Source organism: Vigna unguiculata, chromosome 5 (assembly GCF_037176805.1).
Source record: "Vigna unguiculata cultivar grain cowpea cultivar isolate G323 ecotype 2 chromosome 5, ASM3717680v1, whole genome shotgun sequence".
Classification (NCBI taxonomy): domain Eukaryota; kingdom Viridiplantae; phylum Streptophyta; class Magnoliopsida; order Fabales; family Fabaceae; genus Vigna; species Vigna unguiculata.
The window spans coordinates 45,978,509-45,999,543 of NC_140796.1; the positions used below are offsets into that span (position 1 = coordinate 45,978,509).

General features: G+C 26.7%; 1 protein-coding gene across 2 annotated transcripts; it reads left to right on the forward strand.

The window, feature by feature from the left end:
• Positions 1 to 17,327: 17,327 nt before the first annotated feature.
• On the forward strand, positions 17,328 to 19,158 carry LOC114185842 (uncharacterized). Of its 2 annotated transcripts, none has more exons than XM_028073776.2 (2): positions 17,328 to 17,767; positions 18,860 to 19,158. In XM_028073776.2, the coding sequence occupies exons 1-2, from the start codon at positions 17,511 to 17,513 to the stop codon at positions 18,918 to 18,920; spliced, it is 318 nt and encodes a 105-aa protein (XP_027929577.1). In that variant the 5' UTR covers positions 17,328 to 17,510; the 3' UTR covers positions 18,921 to 19,158. The 2 variants fall into 2 exon arrangements, with proteins under 2 accessions (XP_027929577.1, XP_027929578.1); XM_028073777.2 differs by having other exon boundaries at positions 17,330 to 17,767; positions 18,866 to 19,156.
• Positions 19,159 to 21,035: the final 1,877 nt, after the last annotated feature.

The following is a 21,035-nucleotide window of genomic DNA, read 5'->3' on the forward strand; positions in this document are numbered from 1 at the left end:
AATTAATATAGCAACTTCTAACTACCCACATTTAAACATTTAAGTTTACCCAACAACTTGAAGGAACTTTTATATATGATGTTGGAAGTGTGATAAATGTTAAACCGAGCTTTAAAGTTGTATGCAAAAATGAGTGAAAATACACTTTGTTGAGCTGTATTTACTATGATTATCAAATTCTCTACTAATTTTGTTGGATATTGTCCTCTGCTGAGCATTAAAAATGCATTGTATTGGTATTTTAAATATCTTTTTAATATATTTTAAAATGTTAAAATTAATGGTAATCAATATGTTATAATGACACAGTAAAGGAACAACATAAAAAATCCAGTAGAGAATCGAAATTCTTTTCACTAACTCTCTTATTCTCAAAAGTTATTTATAAGATATTATGTGTTTTTTCGTTTGGTGTCTCCACCATTATCGTGGATCTCTATTACTGTTTTTCAATGGAATTTAGTGATGTCCCGGGAAAATATTAAGTCGTTTAAATCCCCCATGTATTTATGATTAGGTATTTTATGCTATTTTTTATTATTTTTAATTTATAAGAATAAATACATTAAATTAGATATTAGGTTAGTTACTAGTTTATTTGACTAACTTTTTCTTAATCTAATCATGTTCAATTGAGTTTTTATTTTTATTTTTTACAATTTTCGTAAATATATGATAAAGAATATTCAGTTGATAATTTTATATATTAAGTAATTAGTTGATAATGGTTGCATAAGATGAAATGTATCATATGAAACTTTTCAACTTAAATGATTTGCTTGTATAAAATTGTTCTTATTGTGCGTGTTCTTTAAAAGACTCATCTTCTAAGCTAGTATATATAAAAATAGAAATACATGAGGAAAAGAAAATACATACCGTATATTTATATTGGTTCGTGGTTTAATTTTCAATCAACTAATTGAGTTCAATTAACTAGAGTAATGTTATAAAGTACACTATGAGTATTCTTTGGACTCATAGACACTTCTTGTTAGCCCTTTGAGTATGTTTGGGTTCGTAGGTACTCATGCCCAATCCTTTGAGTGCTTTATCAAACAAGTCATTCCTATTCAGTCAAGTATATTTTTTCACAAGCCATTCCTAAATCAACTAAGTATTCTTTTAGAAATCACTTATGGCTTAACCTAAATATTCTTTTAGCTCTTGGCTACTAGTCCCGTTTAAGTATTATTTTTATAAGTCATTTCCAACTTTACCAAATATTATTTAACAAGTCACTTCTAGCTCAAGTAAGTACTCTTTGAACATAAGTCACTCATGGATAATAACTGAGTATTATTTGTCAAACAATCATTCATGGCTAAGATATAGAACTGTCAAAATGAGTCATTCGGTCCGATTCATCACGGGTTGGTCACTTAATGAGCCAACCCAACCCGACTCACTTATTAGTGAACTTAAAAAATTTGAGTCTAGCGTGACCCATCACAGGTTGGTAGGTTAAATGACTTGCCTCAATTAAAAAAAATTAAAACATTTTCTTTCTTCAATCTAACAATTTTTGTTAATATATAACCAAGATCCAAAAATTCGAAACCTATTTTAAAGTTTTGTTTTTTCTTATTTTAAACAATAAATGAATCATTCATCCTAAAACCTAAATCATAATTCTAAATTATACCTTACTACCTTAGGAAAAGAAAATGACTAATGAGAAACAAAGGTAGAGAGTGAATGAAGTGTAATGACGTGAGTTTCTCTCCTCCAAAATTTCAAAAATAAAAGTTTGCTTGTATTTTGAGTTGAATTGTTAAGTTAAGAGTGATGTAGATTTTTTATTTTTATTTTTTTTATATTCGGGTTCAACCTGTGGTGGGCCGGATGGTTCATGAGTTTAACCAATTTTGACAACTATACTAAGATATATAATTGGTATGATTAGTGTTCACACATCAAACTTTAGCTCATTAGAGAGGTTGATAATTTGTTGACGTATGTAAGATTGATATTCTCCTCTAACACAAACAATGTTATTCTCTGAAGCTTAGAAATTGTAGCAACATTTTGGCACTATACAACATGGTCTCTCACTTTCTTCTTTTTCTTGCGTAACTTTATATAGACTTGGAAGAAAGTAGGTATTGTGAAACCTTTGCGGCCATTAAGCATCTTTAGCTCCTTTTGAGTGCATTATTTTGTTTCTAAGGGTTTGATAATGATGAATGCATCAAATGCATTATTAAATGAATTCTATGCAACTATAAATGTTCTTTTCTCCTTTAATCAACATCCCAATAATTGAATGTACTTATCTTCTTCTTTGACAACATGCTTTGTTTGTCTTAAACAATAGTGTTGTGTCAAGTCGACAATTCTCCCTCTGACATATGTTTAGTTTAAGAATTTGGTGAAGAAAAACAACTTTTTCTCTTTATTCAATAGATTTTCTTACGTGACTTGTCTTTCTTCTAACAAATCTCTTTTGACCACGAAAGTGGTAAACTTCCTTACATTATAACTAAGCACTTGTGTGTTTTCATATAATACAAGGTTAGCTTATTTTTACATGTTTATCATCTAAAAGTTTCTATGTTATGAGATGTCAAACATAAAATAAGCTTCCACAATATTATATCATCAGTTAGATTAACATGTGTATCTTTCATGATTTGTTATTTACATAAACCATTTAAAGCACAATCATGCTTTCATGCTTAATTGTTATTAGCACTTACTAAAAATTATAGAATGTTGAACTTTTTCACTAACACGAATAAGTACTCCAAAGTAAGTTTAATATAGGAGTTTCTAACTTAAGCTTATAACTTCTAACTTATTTAATTATTTTTTATTATTACTTCTTATATATTTTATTACATTTCTTATTATTCTTATTTTCCTTTTACCTATTATTATTATTTTCATTTTATACAAATATAATTAATTATTACACTATTTTTGTTATTTGTTGGATTCTTTTCAAATTTTTATGTAGTTTAAATAAAAAAGAAATTTACATTATCATTGAAGTTATTAATGTTTCATTACATCATACTATATGAAAATTGTAAAAAATAAATTTAATGTATCACTAGTTTGAGTTATGAGAGTGATAAATGAAAAATACTTGTGAATATGGATAACAGTGGAGCGGGGCGGTGATGAGTTTTGGAATCTCATACCCATCTCACACCCATCTTCATAGAAAAAATTCAATCCCATCTCCATACCCAAATCCAACGAGTATCAAATTTTTGTCACATCATCATCCTCATCAGGTAACGGGTATATACTCGTATTTATATTATACCCGCTTTCTTATTGTTTCAATATTAATTAATTAATTTTTATAAAATAATATAAATTACGATAAAGAAAACATAATATTATCAAATATTCAATATTAAATGGATGTTGTTTCTTCAATATCAAATATTTAGAAAGAAATTATAATTGTATACATTTCAAATTAGAATACCAATTAAAATTCCATGAGAACCAAAACATTTATTAAATTTGCAAATATTAATGAAACCTAGTTGATAAAATTTAAAAATATTTGAAGCAAATATAAAAGGAAAACAAATAGTCAAATTAAAGTATATTTTAAATGTCAGTTTACTTCATTTTTTAAATTCTAATGATTCTATTTTTTTACACTAAAAGAAGTTATAATACAAGACTTGATCAAAATCATACAAAGAATAAAAATTAAACTAATAATAATAAAATTTTAACATAAATCTTGTATATTTTGAACTTCAATATATGTTGGATGGTGATAAAAAAAATCATAACAATTATAGAAATTTTTATATTACAGTAAATAAAATATATTTATACAATTATAGTGATAAAATTATAGTTTGATATTGAGTTAGAAAAAAAAACTTATATAAAATATATCAAAATATTATTCTACATGATAACAATAAACAACAAATAAAAATATTAAAAAATTATCAAATATGTGTCTTCGAAACAATTTGAGAGATTATTGAATGAAATCTCACAAAGAAAAACAAATATATAATTAAGGGTGTGATAAGATGAAAAATACTTTAGAGATTTAAGAAAACTTTTCAAATATCAACATAGTCAATGATTGAAAAATAATGAAAATTGTTTTAGCAAAACAAAAAGAGTTCTTCAAATGATATAAAAATTAATAATAATAGACTAAAAAAGATAATTTTTTTATATTACCTAATAAATGAAAAAGTTTATATTATTAAACACTTGAATTGAGAGTGTTAAACATTTTCATGCGAAAGAAAAATATACAAAAAATAAAAATATTAAAAAAGAATAGAAATATTCAAATGTGAGACATAAAAAAAATTTAATTAACACGATTCAATTGAACATAATTGGATAAAGGTTATGATATGATAAAAAATATATTGAAGATGCCAATGAATTTCATGAAAAATAAACAATTAGAAGAATTAAAAAATAAAAAGTGTGTGATAATATATATATATATATATATATATATATATATATATATATATATATATATATATATATATATATAAGGTTACTAAATTGACTATGAATATTTTAATAATTTAAGCCGGGACGGAGATATGACGGGAACATGTATTATGACAGGTATGGGGACGGGGACAAGCCAGATATGTACATCTCTTCGTCTATATCCCCATATCCAATTAAAAAAGTCAAAGATTTCTCGTACCGATATCCATATCCATACCCAGTTCTCCGTCAAAACATGACTAGGATAGAACAATACCCATAAGAACATATTTATTTGGCATCTCCTCTCCTGTGAAATCTAAAAGCGACTAATGTTAGATTTCATTAAGGTTATTGCATTTGGGATGAAAGGTAGCTTTCCCGACAGTGGGAAACGAGTTGAAAATTTGCTAACGAATGTGAATTTGGCAACAAAAAGCTGCGGTTGGGGATTTGGATCATGTAATGTGTTTTTTTTTTCTTTAATTATTTTTAATTTCACCCATGGATTAAATAATGTTACCTATGCTTTTTATTTTTCCACCATCCTCAAGGTAAAAGTAAATTACTAACACTCTCTTGCACATTCTCTTTCTTCTGGTCAATAACATTACACATGAAAATTTCAGTGGGGCCAATAAATTCACATACAAACCTTATTTTGTGACTATTTATCTATGCGAAATTGAGTTTTTTCTTTTGTAGTAATGCTTTAAATGTTTCTAGTTTAACTTCATAAGAAATTCTTTATTGACAAATCAATTTGTAAGAATATAAAAGTATAATCATTGAACTTAATTATTGTAATGACATCGAGTCATAAACTATATACATTGTATAAACATCGCATCGTACTACATAAATTTAAAAAGAATACATTTTACGAGTGTAAGAATCATGTTTGACTATAATAAAAAGATTAAACAATAATATTGAGTTATACTTAGTGATAGCATCATGCTATACTATAAAAGTCCAAGTGTGAGCATTATTTTACATTGAGTACCAAGTGTGAGCATCTAACAATGTTATGCATTATGCCATAACATTTGAGCTATACAAATTTTAAGCATTCGATTATAATAGACATTGAACGAATTTGGATTCTCTGCTAGTCTTTTTTTGTACTATTTTTTTACTGTGTCTTCATAATACATTGATTATCTCTAATTTTAACCTTTTAAAATATATTAAAAAGATATTTAAAATATCAATACAGTGTATTTTTAATGTTCAGCAAAAGATAACACCAAAAAAGTTAATAAAGAATCTAGACTCACATTGAACCATAACATAACACTATACAAAACATAAACATCCAATTATGTTACACACATATAAAATCATTTTGTCAAGCTATACCAAACATAAGTATCTATTTACAGGATTCCTTAAACCATGATACGAAGTAATATTTAAGTCTAAACAAAAATTGCATTACGCAACATAACTCAAATGATTAATTAAGCTATTCATTTTTAAAGTTTAGTCATATCAAACTAAATCTTTTCATAATACTCAAACTTAGTTCTTCAAGAACGTTTCAAATTCGACATTCCACATTCAAATTAAATTATATACATAAGTTTGATTGACCGGTTTAACTTTTATAGTGTGAACTTCATATATTATAAAAAAACTCGAACGTCAAATTGGGTTATTCATATACGAAGGTGAACATAGTGTTTATAATAAATAGGATACAATTTGTTTTTTTTATTAAATAGCAACTAATAATAGACACCATCTTATTTTCAGGAACTTAGTCAAAACATATAGTATTTTGTTGTCTTTTGGATACCAGTGCATATGCATGCTATTTTATAAGGATTTTAGTCCATCATCTAGATCTTGCCCTACTCGTGCCTACTTTTAGGAAAATTTCCTAATATCCTATAGTTTTACTGTCTTTAGTAATATCAGCCTTATAACTGGACATTTTCCTTTATCAAGTTGGCCCAAACTCATGGGTTACATTGCGAAAGTATTTACTTAATATTTATTTAAATTAGTTTCTAAAAAAATTTCAAATTTTAAAATATTTTTTTACATAGTGATAAAAATATATTTAATCATTATATAGATCGATAAAATTAAAATTAAGATATGATAAATATTTGATACCCTATTATATTATATTATATTATATTATATATATATATATATATATATATATATATATAAATAAAGTAAATTAATCAAATCAATTATAACCTCCTTCATATAATATGTTTATATTTCAAAGAAATATTTGTAAAACTCAAAATTTCAATCGTGAAATTAGAGTCATCCTCCTTACCTATAAAATGAATGGACAGATAAGAAAATTTGAAAATTTGTCATAAATTGTTAACCCTAAACTCATCACTTACAATTTTTCCAAATTCGCGGAGGGTTTCTGAATCCTTCTCGTGCGCAGTGTTTTGGTTTGTGAAAGGGGTTTTGCTTTGTCAACATGAACCTCGTTTTGGCCAGAGTTGGAACAAGAACCTTAACCTCGTCGGGACGCGTTTCTGTCATGGAGTCACATTGTGTGGGTCGACGATGAAGGTCGGCGTTCCTGCGTAGGATGGAGGTCTGCGTGGGTCGGCATGGGTCGACGTCTACAATGATGTCGATGATGGAGGTTTCCGGTAACTGTCGAGTGAGTGAGAATGGAGGTTTCGAGTGAGTGAGAATGGAGGTGTCGAGTATCAATTGCTAACTTACTAACTTAGAAAAAACAGATGGTCTGGACGTGTGACTTAAAAATATTTTATTTTTAATAAAAAATAATAGGATTTTTACGTATGAAATATGATCACAGGTAAAGTTTTTTAATATAATTTTTATATATTTTTTTATGATATTTGTTATCTACATAGAATTTCATAGGTAATGCTTTGTAGAAAAGTTTTTCACCAAAATGAGTCATGGTTACCTATGAAACTTTTCGTACCTAATTTACTTTTCTGTTACCCACAAATGTATACATTATCTACGACTAAACTTCGTAGATAAAATAAAATTATCTACGAAAAATATTTTGTAGATAATTTTTCCTAGATAATAGCCAATTTTCTTGTAGTGTAATGTGTACGCCTACGTCCACAACTACACTAGGAAGTATTCTATTTCTGTGTGTATCTTAAGCTTTACATAAGGTTGTTTATATACCAAAATAGAGAATCACATATCACAATACTAAACGATGTGAGACTAAATCAAACATCATCATACTAACAATCTTGTAACCAGTTAACAAAGATACAAAACATTTATTGTTTTGTTGAAAAACGTAAATGACTTATCAACAATTACTCTCACAAAAATGATACATATCTTGCAAACATAAGATTAACAAAGATTAACGAAAGAAGATCATGTTGTTGATTGTACCTTATTTCATTATGTCAAATGTGCTTTCAAAGTTAAGAAGTACAAGAGGAGCAAATACAACCAAAATAATATTGCATAAGTTTTGTTTTTCATCTTGTTCATATTGTAAGAAAAATAATCACCAACAAAACAAGTGTTGATAGATATAAAATGTCACAAATATAATCAATTGGAGCATGTGAAAATTATATGTAAAGCCTAACATCCTCAAGATGTTGTCCAGATTGTAGAGGACAAATGAGAAGAAAAACTACTTTTTGCAAAAAGTATATTTAAAAAAAAAATTACATAAGATTGGTTTATAAATGGTGACTGTACAAATCACATGGCTTATATCAAGAAGTTTTGAAACACCTCAACAAATTTGATATTTTTAAGGTTCGGGAACGGAGAAGAGTTAGAATTTAAATGCATTTAGGTGTTGTTCAATTGTAAGACAAATGTAATAAAGCTTTCTTCTTTTTTAAAATAAATTTTGCGTGATTAAAAATATAAACAACATGGAAGAATTTAAAGCTCATTAAACAAATGTAATAAAGTTATTTTTCTTAAAACAAATTTTGTGATTAAAAATACAAACAACATAGAAGAATTTAAAGCTCATTTGATGAGAGGAGAGTTGAAAAAGATATAAAAGAAAAATAAAAATCAAAAGAAAGTTGATATTTTAAAGAAGTTCGATGTCCAAAAATATAAAGTAGATACAAAATCACAATATATAATTCATAAATAGTTCAATGTTTCTGCTATGATATTCACAATAGAATAAAGAAGATAATATTAATAAAAAAAGAAATACCGTAAAAAATGTTAAATTAAATGAAGGTGTGATGTCATGAAAAAAAATTCAAAAATTCAAAAAAAGATAAGAGTATTCAGAAAAAAAAATGGGAGAGTAGAAAATCATGCATTAAAAAAACTAGAAAATCAAATCCAAAATTTTAAATTCAAATATGAAGATGAATGATGAAAATATTTATTTAAATCGTTTTACTTTAATTAGTTTTTAAAAAATTCTTGAGTTTTTTAATATTTTATATAAAATATATTTAATTAGTATTTATATTTAGAAAGTTAAAATTGAAAAATTATTAATATTTTATATTTCATATATTTAGAAATTTTTTCCTCTCTTTTTGTTTGTCCACTAAATTAAATATCGTTGGAAATAATTTCAAGTGTGAATCTAAGTCCACATTGAATAGAAATGATAAATTTAATCATCATATAAGGAAAAAAAGACCAATAAACTCAATCATCATATAAGTTATTAATTTGACTCATTTCATATTTATGTATAATCTCACTCTAATAAACTTCTCTACAAAAATCCATCAGTAGTGTTGTGGAATATCCCATTTTAGAATTTGGATTATCTGCTGGGATTTGTTGTGTTGTTCTTCTACTGTGTGTTCATAATACACTGATTATCACTAATTTTGAGGTTTTAAAATATATTAAAAGGATATTTAAAATACCAACACAGTGTATTTTTAATGCTCAGTAGATAACAACACCAAAAAAATCAATAGAGAATCTGGACTCCCCATTTTAATAACATAATACTACTAAAATAGGATTTTTATAATTAACAGTCAAAAATAGATAATCCATGGGAAGACTACGATAATATAACACCAGGACGACTCAATAATTTGGGAGACCTAAAGCAAACTTAAAAAATAAGACTTCTTATTTAAAATTTATTTTTCGAGCTTAAATAAGTTTTTATTATCTTTAGTTCATTTTTGTGATGCAGTTAATGTCTCAATTCTTTTCTTTTTTTTGAATTTCTGGACAGCCTGATTCAAATTTTATAGTTGACATATCTATATATTTTTATGTGAAATAAAAAATTATAATATATGAAATACTACTCAAGATAAGTATATAAAACGAATGTATTAAAACAATAAAACTTGGTTTTGGTTGTCAAGGAAGTAAACTTGATAATAGACTTGTAGTATCTAGAAGTCTCAACTTGATATTTTAAGATTAATCATTAATAAAAATAATTCAAAAAAATTATTGTTCTTCGACAATGAATGGGTAAGATATATGAAAAAAAAAGCTCTTGAAACCCGTAAATCGAAAAGTACTAAAAAACAAAACTGAACAGAAGAAACATATTTATAATTCTAATACAAATCCAAAATAAAATAAAAATAAATACAACACAAATAGAAAGTAAAAATATACTAACTAGAAATGAGGATGAAAATATTGGTACATACAGACAACATGAGATTCAAGATGAGAAAATTTAAGAAATGTAATATGCTAAAACTCTAAGAAAATGACTCTTAGAAAAGAAGAGACAAGAGAAGTCAATGAAAGGTAAAAGAATAAAATAGAATACAAATTGATTATCTGAGAATAAAGATATCACTAATCATTCTCATTTTGGTAAATAAAATTATAATTTACTAAAAGAAAAGTTTTAACTCATTAATTATAATTTTTAATACCAATAAAAATTGTAATAATTTAATTAAATTTTATTTTTAAACATAAACTTATAACTAATTTAATAGAGCTATATTAGTAATAAAATATTTTTTTGGGACCTTTTTTTTCTTAAACATAATTTTGTAATTAATTGAATAGAGGTATATTAGTACTAAAAAAAATTTGAGGTTTTTTTTCTTAAACATAATTTTATAATTAATTTAATACAAAAATATTAGTAGTAAAAAAAAAATTGAGGCCTTATTTTACTAGAGACCTAAAGCAAGTAATTTACTCACTTTATCTTTGAGCCGACCATGTATAACACATATCATCTTAAGCTACTCTACTATAGTTTTATTCCAAATCTATACCTAACATGGTCTACGACTCAAAAAGTTGACTCCTCATCCACAAGAGGTTTCTCTACACATGCATCCTCATTTGCTCACACCAATAAGATAATCATTGGAAAAAGAAGAAGACAAACACAATAACGACAAAACACACAAGATAAGTTAGCTGAAAAAGAGATAACATACATCCATAATACAACATACATACACATATATATATATATATATATATATATATATATATATATATATATATATATATAATAGTAATCTTTAACTATATATACACAAAGATTCTCTCTTTTATGTTCACACTTCATAATTCTAAAATTATTTGTTAAATTTTTAAAAATTAACAATTACTTTTACATGTTTTCTTTAAAATTGTCTATCTTCTCTCCTCTTTTTCCCTATTCATTAATACTTATTTTTTCATCTTTTCTCTATTCATTTCACTTTGTTTTTAATAAATATAAATTCATTTTGTATATTATCTTAATAACATTACAATATCATTACATATTAATATAATGTCATTTATTTAAAAAATGCATATTATACATGCTAGTAATAATAATTAATGTTCTTTCAACTTTGAAAATATAGTTAAATAGAAACTACTTTTTAAAAAAAAAAAAACTGATAACATTTTGAAAGGAATGGAAAAGTACTTCGAAATTGTTGGCTAACATAAAGCTTACTAACTAGAAATTAATGTTGTAGGTTCCTGTCATGGATTAAAGAATTGAAATGCTCTCTTCCAAATTTGGGAATAAGGTGGCAGCGATCACTGTTGTTTTCAATTTGCTACTTTGATTACAGAATATGAACTGAAACTTCCAAATGAAGAGAAAGCTGGGATCCAAGAGGAAGTGACAAGTAATGAACCCAACATTTACTACTGTTGCACACATGGATAAAACACAAGAAACCAATGGTGTGAGAAGAAAACCCCATTGGTGAGGGAATTGCAGAAAAATGTCACGACAACAACCAAACACTGGATATTTCCATTTCGACTGCTTTGTCACCATTTTTTAGACAATAACCTCTTGTAGTGTAGGCACTCCGAAAACCATGGAATTTTATGCGTTTTCGTTTCTCACCACTTCCAACCTTACATGTGTATCAAACAAAATTTTCCTATGCTCTATGTGGCTTCTTTTTGTCCATATTACTCAGTCGAATTTTCTAGATACAAAGTGATTAAATGACAAAGAGCACCAACATGTGTACTTTGATATTTGTGGTGGAAATTAGGTTTTGTTCGTTGGTCAATTCAGTGATAGTTATTGTAGCATCTAGGCAATCCGGTGTTCATACCATAATGAGAATCGAATCTTAGAAAGAAGTGAGTGTATTAAATAGCCTTTTGAAAACAAATCAGCAAGAAATTCATCACCAGTTTTTTTCTGGAAAGAGAGGTCTCCGAGGGTTAAAACAGTGAGTAGAGATCCTGGATTAAGTAAGCCTATTACCTTTTACTAATAAATCGTTCGTTATAAAAGGATTTGTTAGTGATAATGTATTAATTATTGCTCACTTTTTTAGTAAAAAGAAAAACAATTTCTATTTTCACAATATTAATGAAGAATATATTAGTACCACTACAAGAAAATATTTAATTAACTGCTAGTTTCAAAGACAAAAACTAATTGATCACTATAATGACAAATTTAAATACTAATTTATAAACTAAAAAGTATTAGTATATAAAATAGTCAGTATTATGAATAAAAAATAATAATTAGTGATTATTTAGACTCCAAATTGGTCACTAACCACTAGTGCAAAAATGATCTTTAACGCCACCATTTTGATGTTAGGCATAGCGATATCCAATATTAAAAATGCACAGTGACACTTCTAAATAATTCACCAAATTTGACGTTGCCCATCCTACCTCTGACGTCAAATTGTTGTTTAACATTTGTCATTTGTTTAGTCTGACGTTAAGTTGTTTTAAAAAAGTAGAAGAAACAACACGATCCTCATGTTTTCTTCACTCTTCTCTTTGCATGAGCTTCCACCAAGGTCACCCAAAAATTGCAACGATGACGACGAGGTCCAAGGTGGTTTTAATTTCATTTTCACACACATTAATATTATTTCATTGTCCTCTATAACATTTTTTCTTGTTCTCATTGATTGGTTTTTGTGTAGTGTTCCCAAGTGCAATTTAAAGTGTGTTCTTAAGGCTCCAAGGTCACCTAATGGCGACGTCCTTAAGATTGGTGTTTTCTCATCTTCTCTCCTATTTTAAGGTTTTATAGAGTGTTCATGTAGGAGATATTGGTCACAACTTCAGTGTTTTCAAGATTTGGTGGTGAAAATTTTCAAATGGTCATAACTTTAACTAGGGACCTCGAATCAAGATGCTCCAAAAAAGAAAGTTGTATTGGAGTTCTGAAATTTCAAAAAATTCATCATTTAAGGTATATTTTTTTATTTTCATAGTATTTTTCACCCTTTTTTCCATACTTTACAACTTTATTTAAGATATCCATAGTACTTAGAAAATTCTTGAAATTTTTGTGGTGTATTTTTGTATTGTATATTCATTTTTCATGGTTTCAATGGAGGAAAATGTTGACGAAAAAAGAAAAAGACTAACTCAAAAATTGATTTACGTTGTCTCCACAACAAACATCAATTAACGTCTATTGTCCCCACAACAGACATCAATCAACGTGTGTTTTCCCTACCATAGATGTCAATTAACGTGTGTTGTCCCTACGATAGACGCCAATTAAAGTATGTTGTCCTTACAATAGACATTGATTAATATTTGTTATAAATGCAACATACATTAATTGATGTCTGTTGGAGACAACAAACATCAATTTAACATCTGGCGTTATGACATCGAACCTTCAAGAAACGTCAAAAGTCTAAAATTATAGAAGTCATAGGCCTTTTTTGTGTTAATGAACATTAGTTACCAATGTTTTGGCTACCGAAAGAATTAGTGTCTAAATTAGTTACTAATTAAAATACTAGTGACCAATTTAGCAACAAATTCCCTTTATTAGCCAAAACATTAATATTTAGTGATAGACTAATTTCGAGTCTAACTGGTCACTATTTACAATTTTTTATTCATAATAGTAACTATTTTAGAGACAAATAATTTATATTTTGTAAATTAGTATCTAAATTAGTCACTATAGTGATAAACTATTTTTTATCGCTAAAATTAGTTGTTATTTAAGGATTTTCTTGTAGTTTATGTTTCTTTTTTTTCATAGTAGTAGAAAACCTCAAGGCGTTGTAGGTTTTTTTTTCTACCAATTGGGTTCTTATATAGGGATGACAAGGGATTGGGTACGGTAGTGTCTATTCGCTATCTGTCTTATTTAAAATAATTTGTTCGGTTACCAGTCTTGTACTCGTCATCAACAAATGAGTAATTAAATACACGTACCCGTTTCTAGTGAGTATCCATTAAAGATATCAATTTAGTATCCATCGTGAATTTTACCTGCACATACAAACTTTTTGTGATCCCTAACCATCTTACCTCCTTATGAAGATAGTCTACATAGTTCATAACTACTTTTACTGTAGGACGTTTACCTAGTCAATATTTAGATGTTATCTAAGTGTTTCTGGTTTACCTTAATCGTCCTATAGTATTTTTTTTTTGGTTAACTATGTTTTTGGTCTTTCAACCTTTAGTGAAATTTGGACTTAGTCCTTCTTGAAAATATTGAACCAATTTAGTCTCCCAACATTGTAAATGCGTAAATTTAGTCATTTTAATCAAATTTTATTAAGTTTATTTGACGTTTCAAACACATTTTATGATAGTATTTTAGTTTGTTTACACCGTTTGACACATATTTGTTTCAATATTAGTTGAGAAATACATTTGAAGCGTCAAATAAACTTAAAATAAATTGCTTTAAAGAACTAAATCCACACATTTTTAAATATAAGGGACTAAATTGGTTCAAGGTTTTTAAGAGAGATTAATTCTAATTTTTACTAAAAAAAAAAACATATTTAATCCTTTTATTTTTTATCTAAATGTTGCCTAGCAGTTTTTTTATTTAAATTATATTTAAACGTCCTATAGTATTAAATTGTGCATAGGTTAAGACAATTCAATTTTTTTTCTTTAATATATTTATTTTTTTCTAAGAAAAATTGCCAAAGATTATTTGTAGGTATTCTTACAGAGCATGTATTTCAGTATTTGTCAAGCTAATATTTTATTAAGTTAATGTGATGAAACATTGGAGCATTTGTGGTGAGTAATGTTTGAAAACATCAACATATATAAACGTACAGTATCAGCAGGCGCGTGCTATGCACAATGGCACGTTTATAAAAAACGGCGAGGGATGTAAGACTTAGTAAAAAATATTTCGATCTTAGTTAAGTAAAATTTAAAGTAAAAATAAAAAATTATGGGACAAAATTAAAGAAGGAAAAATATATAAAATAAGAGAGGAAAAATAATTTATTTTTAGATATTTAATAATAAATTTAACAAAATTAAGAAATACACTTGCATGCCTTTGTATACACACATAAATGCATATATATATATATATATATATATATATATATATATGTATATATATATATGTATATATATATATATATATATATATATTAATCTTAAAATATTGTATTGCTATGATAATAATATTTGAAACTAACAAAAATTCATACGATTTTTTTTTTAGTTTTATTTAAGTTGTTGAATTAATCTATTTTTGTCATTTTAATTCTTAGTCTAGAAACTTAAATGATAATAATGCATATGTTCAGGAAATAAAATAATAATAAAAAATTAAGTAACATAAATGAAATTTTAAAAAATCTTTTTTAAATTTTATTTCATTTCAAATATTATTATGATAATGATAATGATATTTTAATCTACTTTTTTTGACCCATTTTTAACCCATCACTCTTATCACCTTTAGATCATTTATTTTCATTTTTTGTAGTGATGTGATGTGATGTGATGATCTAAGGGTGATGAAAATAGTGGATTAAAAATTGGTCAAAAAAAGTGGGTTAAAGTATCATTATCTTTTTATGATATTGGGATATGCTTTAGAGAGTAGATTAAATATTTACCATAAAAAAAACCCTAGACCAAACTAATGCGAGAACGACGGTGTTGATGATTTAAGAAAATACTTCGTGAGATAAATGAGACATTTGTTCGAATGGTACTGAAATTTGAGTATTTTGTACGTGACTAAAATTGAACTTTATATATTTTACAACAAGAAAAACATATTTTAGATTCTTAGATAAATGATTGAAAAGTTTCACATATTAAGAGATAAGACTAAGTTATAGTATATAACTAAAAATAAATTTTATTTTATAAGTTGATTTTTAAAATTGAATTGAATTTAAAATTTATTTTTTAATATAATATACGAATGAATGTAAATCCTATTGAATGATGTAAATTTTATTTGTAAAGTTTAGATAGCCTTAAAATTTTCTTAACTAATAGTATTAGCAAATTATTTTACAAATTCAATCAAAAATATGCTAGTGCTGCAAATTTTTATATTATCGTATAATTTTAAATAAGGATTTAATATTTTTTTTTCTCTATAATTTTTAACTTATTAGTTTTTTGATTGGTATTAATTTTTTTTAATATTTCCTGTTAATATATTTTATCCGACGTTATGCAAGAGCTTGATATGATAAGACAATTAAAAGAGATGTTTTATAAAATATGTTTCTAATCCTCATTTATTTATTTATTTAATGACTTATTTACTTATTTATTTATAGCGGTTGAAGATGCCAATCTAATCGAAAAATAATTGAACATATAGTTTACAAAATCAAATTACACGTGGCTGCCGGTTAGAAACTGCTACGAAATTAGAATCCATAAAAAAATGGATTAGAAACTAAAAATACAAATTTGAAAATTTTTATAAAAAGGGTAATAAACCCTTAAATGATCTTATAATGTTCAAGATATATTGATTTTACTAGTAGTTTTTTTGTAAATCATGTTCATAACTTGTTTGATATAGTTTTTATACTAAATGATCAATTTAATCTTTAAAATTACATCTTATAGTCATATTAAACTTCAATGATTTCCTGAAATTATTTAAGATTTCAACTAAAAAGAATATTTGTTTTAGTTTGGAGGCCTACGTTACAACAGCAATATCTAGGATTAATTTTAAGAACATAAATAAAATCTTAAATGTTTAATAAAATTGATTGAATTTTCTTTAATCTCAAAGGCTAATAAGATAATGAAATATTCAATCATTCACTTATTACTTAATGAATTTTCTTTTACTTAATTAATACAAAATTTAATTTTTTATACAAAATTAGTAAAAAAAGAAGAAGTACGTGCCCATGTATTAAAACTAGAAATAGAATAATAATGTTTGCTTTACAAGTTTAGTTGATAAACTAGTTATTAATTGATATATATTAGTTGGTAGCTTATAAGTTTTTATTTATAAAGTTTTATTTGTATTTGCGAAGTAAAATTCATAAAGATGACTTAAGTTTTATTTATATTTTTATAATCAATAAATTTATTTATTCTCTCATATATCTTATTTGTCGTGCTAACTTATTCCTCCAACCTTGCAACCTTAAATTTAAATACTCAAACAAAATTTTAAATCTAAAGAAATTCGTTTGTGGCATAACAACATTAAATTTTGATTAAGAAAGTGATACCAGAATACACATCAATGGATAAGGACCTAATAGTTGATTTGGCCGTTACTTTGGCTGCGTCTCTTATAAAGTGGTAGCAGAATACACCATACCAACACAGTTTCTGGCATAACACTAAATTTCGAAACTTCAACCATTCTCTACTAATTAATCCAAAACCTTCTTTTTCTTTTTCTGTTTTCCTTAATGAGGTTCTTCGTTTCTTGCTTCGGCGGTGCTGCCGATCCTACCGCCGCCACGAAGTCCGCTGTCCCTCCGCCTTCCCGGACTCTCCGCCGCAAACCCCAATGGAAGCCCTCCCTCGGATCAATTTCAGAGGACGCCGCGCCGCCTCACAGGGAGAGGAACGCGACGGCGGACTCCGCCGGAGACGTCAAAAAGAGTGAGAACAGCGCCACTACAAACTCTCACCGCCGTCACTTCAGCGAGAGTATCGATTACGGGTACTGTTGTTGACCTTTTTACGTTAATTTTTCATTATTAAGATCATGTGTGGATAAAGTTTTTATAATAAGCATAAAAAAATGGAATAAAATACGTGGAGAATTTCCAATTTTAGGTATTGGGTATAATAGAAAAAGAAGAGAAACTCAAAATGTGGATTTTTTTTTTTTTTTTTTTTTTTGCTTTTGAGAAAACTTACAAGCAAAATTATAAATAATTTTGGTGATGTTGATCATTGTATTTCAAGTTTTACTTTAATATATAATATGTAATATATCTAATGAAAATTCATGAAAATAAAAATTTAAATTTAATTGTAAAAACAATACTTTTTTGCCCCTTTTCATTGTTTTTATTGGAAGATTGTTTTGGGTGATTATGGCTTGATACTATGTAGTGGGGTTAGATTAGATTGGTTGTAAGTTCATAAATGGCATTGGTGGAGGCATTAATGGATTAGTGGCCCTTATCAAGAATTAATAATTAAAGTGTAATCAATAAATGTTCATTCATCTATACCATGCCACCATTGGTGGTTCAATCTTTTAGTGTTTAGGTCATTGCCATTGCCAACTCCCAATCTTATCTTAACCATAATTTTATTATTGGAAGAAAAATACACGTAAAGTTTGAAGTGGAGTGATGTTTTCCCCTTACTTTCCCTCCCCAAGTTGCACCGGACTAATGATGAATATATATATATATATATATATATATATATATATATATATATATATATATATATATAACGAATTAAATGGTAACACTAATGTAAAAGAATTAAATAAATACAAAACGAAAATTAAAAACAAATGGTTAACTGGTTGAATAATGGTATCGGTAAAGTAGAAGAGAGAAAATATCATATCCAGAAAGAAAGGTAAATACACATTTTATTTCAATGTACATATGTTTTAAATATTGGATTTAAATATTCACATAATTATTGGCCATCTTTCTGAATTATGACATGCGGAACTCTAATAATTGAAAATATGTAGTGATATATAAGTTATTTAATTTTTTGATTTTGTTGAGTGAGTGATAACCGTAGCTGAATGTGTATTTTTATTTATGTTGTTTTGGTGAAGTTGCAGGCGAGTTACGGTGGGAGCGATGCCAGCCTTCTCTCCTACGCCATTCATTTTCTGAACATTAGAATTCTGGTCTTAAATCACGTGTACATACATGTTCATATGTGGCTTAGAATAAACAATAAATTTGTCGTTTTATTGTGGGTGGCACTTGTGAATCAAATGGGCTTTAGCACAGTATCACCTCTGCATATTCGTCTTTTTCATATTAATCCTCTTCCTCTATAAGATATCTAATTAATTAGAAGTGTCGAATATGTTTAGGTTATTTGAATAACCCAAGCATAAGTATATAATAATAATATTATTATTTTAAATTCTTACTAATCATTTTTTCTATGTATAACCTCTACCACGTTTGGTTACAACAACTACTTTGTGCTAAGTCAAATAAAAACGAAAATACAATTTGTTTCTTACACACGTGTTGCACCTGTGTGTCGTCCGCTGTATTTTTTAAATATTTAGATTGTATTATAAGTTACTAATATATGAGAAAATAATGAGTAGTATAAAGTACCTGAATATTAGCATAAGAAGTACCTGAATATTAGTAGTAGAAACTACAAATATAATAAAGAAAAAAAAAGCCATGTGACAATATTTTAAAATAACAGTTACTTCTAAGAAACCAGTTAACAATTATGTTCTTGGAAGAGTAAAATGGGAATACAAATTATGTACAAAGTGGTATCCTTTTATATATAAAAGTATAAATTATAAGATTGAAATAAATTTAGACAAGTTTCCTATGTTAGATTAAATACTACCATAACAATATAACTTAGAGTGTTTAGATAGTTACATAATGTGCAAAATCTACAATAAAATAGTTCTTTTTTTCAAAAACCTAAATTAAAAAGAAGCACATTAGGTGATTTTAGTTCTTAGAACAATGATCAATGATGTACCTTGGAGAATGAAGTGGTTTGAGTAGTAGAAATCTATGGTCATTGAGTTGGCAAAATATTTAGAAATGATAAATTTATACAAAGGAAGATGAGTGCATTTGGAGGGATGATGAAAACTAAATTTTCAAAATGGTGTTAAGGGTGGGTTCAAATATGATATGTTGTGAAAAACTAAAGCACTGTTATCTGCTTATTAATAAATTGGCTACAAGAGATGATTTATTTAGTAGGGAAATACCTTTGGAAAGTAGCACATGTGTTCTGGGTGATAATAATGTTTGAAATTATAAGTCATATTTTTTTTTAATTGTAAGGTGGCATGATATGAGCTTAATACATGGACATTTTTTTTAAATAAAAAAATTAAATTTTTTTTAAGAAATAAAAATAAATAAATAAAAAATAGATAAGTAAAGAAAATAAGAAATCATAAAATGACATGTGGTAGTTAGTTCACAATCTATTAACTATTTTAATGATGTTAGTGGAAAAGACCAAATTAAATAAAACTAACAAATATAATAACCAAATTAAAAATAAAAAATAAAAAGTATGACCAAATTGAAAATACTGAAAAAATAATACGACCAAATTATTATTTAAGCCAAATATTAAAAACCTTGAACTTACTTTTTATTCCCACTTTGTCTTTTGTCCTCTTACTTCTGAACGAGAGTTGCACCTCCTTCCCTCATTTGTTTGTCCTTTTTTCTTCTTACTTCTCGCTAAACTAAATGGACAAAAAAACTGATCTTATAGCGGCTCTCTCAAGGAAGCTCTTTTTAGAGATGTAAAAATGGCTTTCAACCCGTCAGCCAACCCAGCTTACCATGGATTCGAGCTAGGTTGGGTTGAGAAAAATTCAGTTTTTTCAAATATGGATTGAACTGAACCTGACTCACTTAGTCCACGGAGGTTCGAGCCGAGTTGAAGGTGAGTTTACCCACTTAACCCACAAATATTTTTTTTTTATAATTTTTTTGTTATAATTATTTACTACTTTTAATTATATAGGTTCACAATTTCATATTTTTAAATGTTAGAATTTTGCTCAATAATATTTGAATGTTTAATTAATTTCTTGGTTAAATTACTCTTTTGGTCCTTCTATTTGTCATGAAATTTCAGTTTGGTCCTCAAGTTTTTCGTTATCTCAATTTAATCATCATTTTCTTAAAATGATTCAATTTGGTCATCACTGATAACTTTGACTAGATGGTGTTAAAGTCAACGCCACATGTTAATTTCTGTTTTTATTTTTT

Coding starts and splice junctions, on each gene's coding strand:
- LOC114185842 (XM_028073776.2), top strand. CDS start 17,511: ATGAGGTTCTTCGTTTCTTGCTTCGGCGGTGCTGCCGATCCTACCGCC. Junction 17,768..18,859: donor AGCGAGAGTATCGATTACGG/GTACTGTTGTTG, acceptor GTTTTGGTGAAG/TTGCAGGCGAGTTACGGTGG.